At 61.3% G+C, this 10,374-nt stretch overlaps 1 protein-coding gene across 1 annotated transcript in view; it reads left to right on the top strand.

Annotated features, from left to right (window-relative positions):
- KIF1A (kinesin family member 1A) overlaps positions 1–8,139 on the top strand; it is a 33,453-nt gene extending 25,314 nt beyond the window's left edge. Inside the window, 11 exon segments of the mRNA XM_009323192.1 lie at positions 4,579–4,693; positions 4,938–5,071; positions 5,219–5,280; positions 5,393–5,538; positions 5,829–6,041; positions 6,200–6,277; positions 6,574–6,698; positions 6,833–6,979; positions 7,097–7,289; positions 7,365–7,483; positions 8,097–8,139. Of these exon segments, the coding sequence (XP_009321467.1) occupies positions 4,579–4,693; positions 4,938–5,071; positions 5,219–5,280; positions 5,393–5,538; positions 5,829–6,041; positions 6,200–6,277; positions 6,574–6,698; positions 6,833–6,979; positions 7,097–7,289; positions 7,365–7,483; positions 8,097–8,139 (1,375 nt within the window).
- Positions 8,140–10,374: the final 2,235 nt, after the last annotated feature.

Here is a 10,374-nt window from a genome sequence, read left to right as displayed (position 1 = left end):
TTGGTGCCTGTGGGTGGTCCCTGTCTGTGCGGGGGGGCTGCAGGAAAGCCATCCCCCATCACTGCTGGGTGACTTCGAGGATGCCTGCCTCTTCACGCCTGTCCCGGGGGGCTGCCATGGGTTTGGCAGGGGTGTGGGAGCAGTGAGGCTGGAGGTTTTTTATCTCCAAGATCTCCCTGGCTGGGTCCTGTGGTGGTGGCAGGGAGCAGTGGGTGCAGAGGGCACAGCTGTCCTCTGCACCAGGGCTGCTGGTGAAACTTGGGGGACTGGCGGGGGATCCCTGGCCAGAATGTGTGTGTGCGGGCAGCTGCAACAAGACAGGGACGGTCATTGGCAGCACTGGGAGCAACGGAACCAGTCCTGAGCTATGCGCATGGAGGTTGCCAGCATAGGAGCATCCCAGCGGGGAGCAGGGACCACTTTTCCCCTCATTTTCTTTGGAGTCACCGCTGCCCCAAGGTGGCCTGTCCCAAGGCAGGGTGTTTTCAGGGGGATGACAAGGGTCTGAATGGGAGGTGCCACCCTTGCAGCACTCCCAGGGCAGCTCCTGGGCACAGTGGAGCAGCAGGCATGCGGTACCCGGGCAGCAGAGTCAAATCACAGGGTCGGGTATGCGTGCGAGTGTCGGACCAGGAGACTTTGGCACAGCCACAGGGACAACGGAGCAAGGCCAGGCAGGGATGGTCGGGTGAGGAGGGCTCGGCCTGGCAGAGCTGTGGTGGTTTTTGTTGGGCTGCTGGGAGCTGGGTGGCTGTGGCACCCACAGGCTCCTGGGGCTGTGCTGTTTTATGTCAGCTCCTGATCTGGCCAGTTGGTGCAGCCAGATAGGATCTTCAGCATCTCTAGCATAGCCTGGCAGGGGGGACGTGCCTCCTGCTCCTGCCTTCCCCCCACAGGTCTTGCAGGGCAAGGGACACAGCTCGGGCTGGGGGGATGCTCGAGGCATGGAGAGAAGCAGGGAGACGGGGGGCTCAGGTCTTGCAAGAGCCTGCCTCACCTGCACGCTCAGAGGGTCTGCGCCTCAGGACCAGCCCCGAATTGGGGCCGCAGGCTGGCGTGCATGCCATATCTGTCCCGTCAAGCCTGCCCAGGGCTGGGCAGGGGGAGGAGGGGGCGGCCGGCTTCCCCTGGGACGCCAAGGGGTATTGCCGCAACCCCTACCCCGCTTCCATCCCGCATGCAGGCGTGCATGCTTTGGCCCCAGCAGCCTGCAAGGATGGGCAGAGGGAGGGCAGCAGGCAGAGCCAGGACCCGCTTCATCCTCCTCCCCGGCTGCTTGTGCTCCCTGCTTCGCTGCCTTATGCCACACAGCCTCCATTGCCCAGAGCAGCCCTGGCTCCCCCCACAGCCTCCCCAGTCCCCCAGAGCCACTCAGGAGGAGACCAGGGGAGCGGTACAGCTCCCTCCCCGGCACCCATCCATCCCTGCATCGAGTGCCCAGGGAGGAGGCGTGGGGGGCAGCACCCAGGGTCCCCCCTCGCTTCTCTCCGCTACTGCCACCCATCCGAGCCCACACTAACCATGTGATTGTTTTGTGTTTTTGCAGGCAGTTTCTTGATTCGGATATGCCTAGGTATTATTTGTTTCCATTGGTTTTTTTTCCACCTCCCCTTCCTCTCTCCCTTCTTTCTTTCTCCCCGCTCGCCTCGGCGCCCTCACTCCCACCAGAGGCAGCACTTGGACAGCCAGCCCCCCATCCCTCCACACGCCCAATCCCTCCTCCCTCCCGCCCTGGTACCTCTCGCTCACTCAGCCCCTTTTGCTGTTCGTTTGGCCCGCGCTCTCGCTGGCTGCCGCGCCCCCTCGCCCGCTTTTTCCCTCCCCCCCGCACCCCTGCGTCCCCATCGCCTGATCTGGGTTTTCTTCTTGCTTTTTGACTTCTCTGCTCTCCCATCTCTCTGGCATCCGGCGCCGAGTGTGCCGCTCCCCTGTCATCTCCCGCCCAGCCCCAGCTCGGCCCCTGGCGCCGCTTGGAGTAGCTGCAGGGCTGGTGCAGACCATGACGGGGCCTTCAGGGCACCTCCAGCCCTTGCCTGGGCACCTGGTGATGATGGGAGCACTGCTGAGTGGTGCGGCAGCATGCGCAGCGGCTGCTCACCCCGTGCACAGTAGTCCCGTGGGCATAGGTGCGGCATATGGGCAGTGTGCATCTGTATGCAGGCGCGATGGTGGATGTGCACACCCATATGTGGCACGGACTGTTATACCCTGTGTAATGGGCAGAGCGGCTGTTTGGGGACTGGGTAAGTTCAGCTGGGACCGTAGGGTGAGCCTGGCATGCAGCACGTGGGCAAGAGCTGCTGGACCCGGATGCTGTCGCCAGCCTCTGGACGGGAGCATCGCTGAGGCCTCAGAGGAGGGGGCATCCAGCCACCGTGCCCCACAGCGGAAGAAGAGGGGGATGCATCTGGGACACAGAGGATGAGGTCTCCCAAGTCCTGGTGGGCTCCGTAGCTTTGTGCCTGGGAGGATGTCCTCCCTAGAGCAGCTAGAAGCTGGTCCTACTTGGAGATGCTTGAGGGCAGAGCTGTCCCTCCAGCAGCACCCTGCCCCCCCCGGATGCAGGGGGATGGATCCAGCACGGATCCAGCCCCCCCACTGCAGGAGCACATGGGCTCGCACTGGCATTGCCCGTGGGCTTTCAGCACAGTGATGCTCTCCCTGTGGAGCAGGTGATGGGCCAAGAAATTATCTCCCACTGCATGGGTGGCGGTGGGACGGCTGGTCCCCGCCCCCGACAGGTGCCTTCCTGGGGCGCTGCACTGGGCAGGAGCTCCTTGCCCTAGGATGGCAGCAAGGGCAGAGTTAAGGGGATGGGGAGCACACATGTGCTCGTTTCTCAGCTGCCAGACCATGAGGAAGGTGGGAGGCAGAGGGTTTTCACCCAAGCGGGTAAACTTCTGTCTGCCCTCGCCGAGCTCCTTCTGGGCTCCGACTCGGGGTCCAGCTAGGCAGGAGCTCCTTCGGCCAGCAGTGCCGATATGGGGCGAATCCCCATGAGAGGGGCTCCCCTTCCTCGTGGCCCCACTCCTGTGCCAGCCCCGTACGGATGACGCTTTCTGACCTTTCATTTTTCTGTGTGTGTACATGTGTGTGTTTGTCCTTGGGTCGCCTTCCACTTATAGCATTTCGTTCGGAAATGACACTAGGTATTTTGCGTGCACCCGCTCGGTCTGGTCCCTCCTGCTTTTCTCTCTTTCTCCTTTGCCTCTTCCCTTTGCTTTTTGCTCTTTCCCCCCTCCCCTGAGGCTCCTCTTCTCCTCCTCCTCCTTGGGGAGCTACTCTTCTCAAGCGACCTGTGTCTGCAAAGCAATCCTTTGCCTTGGCTCTGTCTCACATGGGGGGGGGTTTATGTATTTTATACACTTTCTGAAAGCGTCGCTCTCCCTCTTCTTCCAACGTGGGGGCAATCACAGCTGAGAGCCTCTCCCCGCTCCCTCTGGCTGCTCTGCCTTTCATTAAGAGCCCCTCAGCCACCTGGATGCTGCTTCAGTGACGTGCCAAAGCGTCTTTGTTGAGACATTGCTGAGCCACAGCTTCCTGAGGATGCTCAGACAGGCGCCGGGGCTGCAGCAGCTCTGGGTGGCTTTGGGGAGTGGGTGTCCTATAACCCCAAGGCTGGTCCAGGAGGGAGCCCACGAGCGGGGCAGGAGGTGAAATGGGGATCCCCCATGCTCTCGAACTGGAGCCGCCTCCTGCTTCCCCCACCCTTGATTGCTTGACCCGAAGAGGGCGGTTGTCGCTTTTGCTCTGGGTGGCTGCACCGTCCTCTATGGGACCCCATAGGCACGGGGCGAGTGGGGCCAGGTGTCCCCTGCTCCTTCTCCCAGCCTGGGAGCCATGGAAAACACAGTGAGGGGAGTGACGCAGCCCAGTGGGAATGGGGATGGATGGGGCTGGCGATCAGGGCAGAGCAAGAGCTGGAGGAGACAGCCCGACAGGGGCCAGCCACCAAATCATGGTCCCCGGGTCCTGCTGGGGCTCAGGGCTGGCAGATGGGGACAGCCCTGAGGAAGGGGACCTGGCTGGCAGGGGTCTGCTCTCCCAGGGGCGGGCTGGCAGCAACCCCCCAGTGCTGAGCATCCTCCCTCCTTTCCCTTCTGGCCGTTGTCACCCGAATGGCGACAGCCGCTCCTGGTGGGGGCCGGGAGGTGCTGCGTGCCCCAAGCTGGATGGTGGGGACCTGGCCTGGGCGCGCTGGGGGTGGCAGCCCCCTACTCTGAGCACGGGGGTGGGGCATGCACCCTCCTTTGCCCTCCTTTGCCTTCCCAGCCTGCTCTGCCTTGCCTGCACCCCAGCTGAGCCCCCACTCCTCCCACGGTCCCTTCTCCCCAAAACCCTGGTCCGTCGGCCGTTTCAAGGGCGCCACATCTCCCTCCCACCACGCCTTGTCCCCCATTGCCTTGAGCCTGCGTCCTCTGGAGTGGCTGTCCCCATCTGTCCCTGCCACACATGCATGTCCGTGTGTCTTTGCAGGCCTGCTGCAGCGCTGCGGGGGGGGGATGATGGCATCTCCCTGCTGACTCTCCTGGGGTTCTGGGGGGGGTGTTTTACCGGCTCTGCTATTTTTTTTGGCAGGACTTTCTACCAGTTTGAGACGGCGTGGGATAGCTCCATGCACAACTCGCTGCTGCTCAACCGTGTCACCCCATACCGAGAGAAAATCTATATCACCCTTTCCGCCTACATCGAGGCAAGGACCTTAGTCAGGGACATCATAACACCAACAAAGTCTGGTATTTCCCCCACTGTTGGTGTGCAGCCAGCGTGAACCCCTCCTTAGCTGGCACGAATGCTAACGGAGTGCAGGATTCAACCTGGTGCTTGGGGTCCCTGTGGGACCCTGGGAGTGGAAACCGCTGGGCACCAGGGGTGGGAGAGGCCCACTGGGCTGCCAAGCTGCAGCCCCCTGACGCCTCCCCCCTGCCCTGCTGCAGATGGAGAACTGCACTCAGCCTGCTGTCATCACCAAAGACTTCTGCATGGTTTTCTACTCCCGGGACGCCAAGCTTCCTGCCTCCCGCTCCATCCGCAACCTTTTTGGCAGCGGCAGCCTGCGGGCTTCTGAGAGGTACCAGGATGCTCCTGCCTTTCTCAGGGAGGAGAGCCATCACCTTGGGACTGGAGCCCTCCTGGGGCATCCCAGCAGCCTGGGTGAAATAACCGGGGCATGGGGATGGGGCAGAGCTGGTAACGCCTTGTCTCCCTTTGCTTGCAGCAACCGTGTGACAGGAGTCTATGAGCTCAGCCTCTGCCGCGTGGCTGACGCCGGCAGCCCAGGTGGGTGCTGCACCTCTGCCCAGGTGTTCACTGCGAGGCCAGGATGCATGACATGGAGGTTGGGGTCGGGGCCATGCATCTGTCCCCCCCAGCTGTGTGTCTGTCCCCGCAGGCATGCAGAGACGGCGCCGGCGTGTGCTGGACACCTCCGTAGCTTACGTGCGGGGAGAGGAGAACCTGGCTGGCTGGCGGCCCCGCAGTGACAGCCTCATCCTCGACCATCAATGGGAGCTGGAGAAACTCAGCCTCCTGCAAGAAGTAAGAGTCTGGGCTAGAAATGGGCCGAGACGGTGCAATTTGCAGCTCAGCCCTCGCCCTGCTGGTGCCGGTGGGACTCCCCACCCCAGGTGTCTCAGCCCTCCCGGTTGCGGGAGAAGGCAGGAGTGGGGCTGTGCCACTGGTGCTCTCCTGTGCATCACTGCTAGCTGGGTCCCAGCAGACCCGAAGCTAATGAGCAGGTGGGGTTCATAGGGCCTGGGAAGCACGGTCCCCGAAAGGATGCTGGCAGGGGGAAGGGGCCACCCCTGAGCCTGGCTGCTTGTGCCCAGGTCGAGAAGACAAGGCACTACCTGCTCCTGCGCGAGAAGCTGGAGACGACCCAGCGCCTGGGCCTGGAGACCCTGTCTCCCTGCTCCAGTGAGGACTCCGAGTCCCGAAGCACCTCCTGCATCTCCTCCCCACTCTCTGTTGATGGGGCCCCCGAGGGCCGCAGCTCTCCCTCTGAGACCCCCAGCGAGAGGCAGAAGGAGCTGGCCGTGAAGGTACTGTCCTGCAGCATCCCCAGCTCATGGGGATGAAGCCGGGAAGGGGCTCCCACGGGGTGGCAGCGGGTTGCAGCAGGAGAAAGCCCAAGAGGAGCAGGAGGAGGAGGGTGGAGGAAGGTGCCTTCTGTCCCACTGTCCTCCTCCTCTCTCCGCAGTGCTTGCGCCTGCTTACGCACACCTTCAACAGGGAGTACAGCCACAGTCACGTCTGCATTAGTGCCAGCGAGAGCAAGGTACCGCCACTGCCCTGGGCTCCGCCGGGCTGGTGAGGGCTGGGAGAGACGCATGGCCGGGAGGGACTGGCTGGGCAGGGGCCAGATGGGCATCATGGTGCGAGTGGTCCCTGCTTTGGGGTCCCTGCTCCCTCCACTCGCCTGGTGTTCCTGGAGCTGGTGGCTCTCAGGACTGTGCCAGGAGAGCACCCTGCTGGCCGGAGGTCTTGCCTCTCCCCATATGAGCAGGCGCCTGGTCCTTTGCCTGTGCCTGGCTTCAGGCAGAAACTTGAGTCCACACCTCCGCTCCTCCACAGCTGTCCGAAATGTCCGTGACACTGATGAGAGACCCCTCCATGCCAGCTCTTGGGGTCACCACTCTCACCCCCTCCTCAACCTGCCCATCGCTGGTGGAAGGACGCTACAACGCCATGGAGGTCAGGTAAGACGGTAGCTGGGAGGTTTGGGTGACACCCCGGCATACCCTGAGCAGGGCAGCTGTACCACTGGGACATGGTCAATGGGTGTTCCCCAGCCGTCACTCTTCCTACACCCCGGCTTCTCCTCCCTCCTCAGACCCCCCCAGGTCTCCTCCAGGGCGGATAGCCCTGACCTGGAGCCTGCGGTAGAAGGAGAGCAGAAGAAGTCCCCAGCCCGCCGGCCTGAGGAGGAGAAGGAGCCCCAGCGTTTGCTGGTGCCCGACATCCAGGAGATCCGGGTCAGGTAGGAGTGTCTGGAGCAGCCAGCAAAGGGAGTGCCTTGGGGCTAGGGGGGACTGTGCCCTACCATTGCCACCTCCTCGTGGTCCATGTCCCACCCTGACCTTGGTCCCTTCTGCAGCCCCATTGTCTCCAAAAAGGGCTACTTGCACTTCCTGGAGCCCCACACCAATGGGTGGGTGAAGCGCTTTGTGGTGGTCCGGCGCCCATACGTCTACATCTACAACTCGGACAAGGACGCGGTCGAGAGGGCCATACTCAACCTTTCCAAGGCCCAGGTGGAGTACAGTGAGGACCAGCAGGCCATGCTCAAGGTAGGGCGCTGGGAGCTAGCCCTGCTCTGTGCACCCCATCGGGTGAGGGACTCAGCCCTGGCTCTCCCCCAGCAGACCCCGAACACGTTTGCGGTGTGCACGGAGCACCGGGGCATCCTGCTGCAGGCGAGCAGTGACAAGGACATGCACGACTGGCTCTACGCCTTCAATCCCCTCCTGGCTGGGTCCATAAGGTACCGGGGACAGCTGGGGGAAGGGTGGGCACAAGGAAGCCGTCAGTGGGGGTCTGTGGGCAGCCAAGTGTGCTCCCAGCCCTGCTCCCAGTGCTCTCCCTGCTGCAGCCCTCCCAGCCAGGCATTGGGAGCACCTCCTGTGCAGAGCTGTGCCTGGATGGGCTCTCAGCCGGCAAAACTTGGACCATATTAATCTTGATTTCAGCTCCTCCCCACTTAAATGCTTCAATCTAGGGCTAGATCCCAGCTGGTACAGAGGCATTGTGCTGAGTTCAAAGCAACATCCATGCCTGGCGGCATGCCTGGCCCTTCACTGTTCTTGAGAGCATCTCACATAGCTCTTGAGAGCATCTCATTAAGTTCTTGAGAGCATCTCATTAAGTTCTGAGACCATCTTACGAAGTTCTTGAGACCATCTCAAGTGGTAGAACTACGGGAATAGGAGTAAATGCACAGAAATTTGTGTGCTCTGGCTAAAGAGACATTAATCCCATGTCCCTCCAGCTCTGGCTGGATTCAAGCACCAGCCTGGAGCCAGGACACCAAACCTGGGGGACCACACCTCTCCTTGTCCACATCTCTGACACCTTTTGTCCCTTGTTTTCCAAATTAGATCCAAGCTGTCCAGAAGGAGAACAGCCCAGATGAGAATCTAACCTGAAAAACACCCTCCACCTCATCCGTCTGCCAACAGGATCAAGATAGCTGATTCTGTCTCAAGACTCCCCATGTTAACGTCTGATCTGTCACACCATCTGCTGCCCCAGCTGTCTGCTCCATGGAAGGATCTGTCTCGATTCACACCTTCACGGGGGAAACTCACTTACGTTCGTAGCTGCAAAAGCCTGGACCCGCCTGGGCAGGATTTCTTGTGCGCATGCCATCTTCTGCCCGTCCCCCCATGGGTGACCTTCATGTCACACCATCTCTAACGCTCCAGAAAGGTCCCTGTCAGAGGGGAGGGAGCGAAGAGGGCAGTTTTGGCTAAAAGCTGGTCTTTGATCTACAGAGGTGGGAGTGTGGTAAAGCTTGGAGGTGGGAGAGCAGGAGGAATTGCCTCCACACAAAGGGAAAGTGGTAGTTTAGGTATGGGGATTTCCTAGTTTATTGATGTTTCTGCAAGAGACAGCAGGATAAGATCAGGTGTCAGTAGTTTAAGACGATATTTATAAAGTATTTATTTCTATTTATGTCACAAAAATCCCATAAGTTGGGTCCTGGCCCCCAGACAATGCCTCCCCCAGGCAGGGGAGAGCCTTGGCAGTGGGCTGGGGTCCCGGAAATGCTTCCCCTGGGACATCCCTGGCATGTGCCCAGCGGCGGCGGAGTTCTAGCCCTTGCTCCCTATCCTTCCCCAACCCTCTGCTTTGCCCCCACTGCAGCTTCAATTACTCCCCTGAGTGGTGGCTGGATAGCCCACCATATCTTCCCAAAGGAGGCAATTCCTACCTGCCCTGTCTACCTCTGGAAGGGGGGACCCCGCCGTCTTGCTTGGCTGGGGCACCCACGTCCACACGGATGGGTCACCTTGCTTCGGAGCTTGGTCCTACTGGAGGGAAAAGGAGTGCATTGGGGATGGCTCTGCCTGTCACCTCTTGCGGGCCTGTCCTTCCCAACCAAAAAGCACATGGGCCACCTCCACTATCCTGGCCTGGGAGCTCCGGGGGGCTTGTCCAAAGGGATTCCCGCACTCTTAGGGCAGGACGCCGAGGGTCCCATCCCTGTGGAGAGTGTGGAGGTTCAGGTGGCCACTTTCAAAGCTGGATGGGAAAGGTCCCCAGCAGCCGGGGCTAGGAACAACCATTCCAATCCACAGGAACCTCACTGCCCTTTCCCAAAAGGGCTGTCACATCCCTTCTCCTCCCAGCAGGACGACAGGCTCGAAGCAGGTCAGAGGGGCAGGGGAGAGGCTGGCGTGGGGGTGTCGGGGTGTGGGTGTGGCTTCTTTTTACTGTTGTAGGTGGTGTTTTCTCACTCCTCTTCCCCCACTGCAGAAGCGAGTGCCCACCTCCTTCCCACCCTGCCTCTGTCGGCACATTAATCCAGGGGGCTTCCCATGGCGGAGGTGGCTTCACCAAAAAGATCTTCTCCTCCAGTCATCACCGCTTCCCACCTCCCCTAGCAGCAGCTCTCCCTCTCCTCCTTCTCCCGTCTCTCACCCATGGGGGGATGCTTTCGTTCGGGGCTTCCTGAGCGGCCAGCGGCATCCAGCACAGCTCTGGGCGGGAAGGCGAGCATCTTCCTCCGTACATCTCCCGGGCACCCCTCCAGCTTTGCTGTCATGCCTTCGTGGCTGACCTTCCCTTGCACAGCACGGCTGCCCCTTGGCTCTGCCGCACCTCCCCATGCTGTCTGTGTGTGTGTGTGGGTGTGGGGGTGTGTGTGTGTGGGGGGGTGGTGTCAGATGTGGTGCCGTCTTCTCGTTATGCTCGTGTCGTGGGGGACACGGACAGGTAGGGACATGGCAGGCAGGCAGAGGCTTGCAGAGACCCCTTTGCTGCACATCAGGCGCCGTTCAGCTTGGGTTTCAGGTCACGGAAAGGGTTTTGGGATCCTTCCTGAGCCTCTGCCAGTTCTGTCCAGCCTCGCTACAGCTCCTTGGGTGTCTCACCCTATTGCTCCGGCCTGAAGCCGTGGTGGGGCTGCCCCTCCCAGCCCCACTCCCCGGGCAGGCGGCAGCTTGCCTGCCCAGGACAAGCTCCCCATCAAACTGTTTTTTTTTCCCTCCTGTGATCCATTTTAGAGACCTGGAGGCTGACTTGTGCCCTTTATGGAGGGAGAGGTGCCCGCCCGGGGGCGCAGAGGGGCAGACCTGTGGCCAGGATGAAGCAGGGGCCAGGGCTGCGACATCCCGTCTCCTGTGCCCTGGGCAAGGACTAGTTGGGACCATC

This window comes from Pygoscelis adeliae, unplaced genomic scaffold (assembly GCF_000699105.1).
Source record: "Pygoscelis adeliae isolate BGI_AS28 unplaced genomic scaffold, ASM69910v1 Scaffold544, whole genome shotgun sequence".
NCBI classification, from domain to species: Eukaryota; Metazoa; Chordata; class Aves; order Sphenisciformes; family Spheniscidae; genus Pygoscelis; species Pygoscelis adeliae.
Note: the sequence above shows the minus strand (reverse complement) of the source record. Positions and strands in the feature narration are given on the sequence as shown.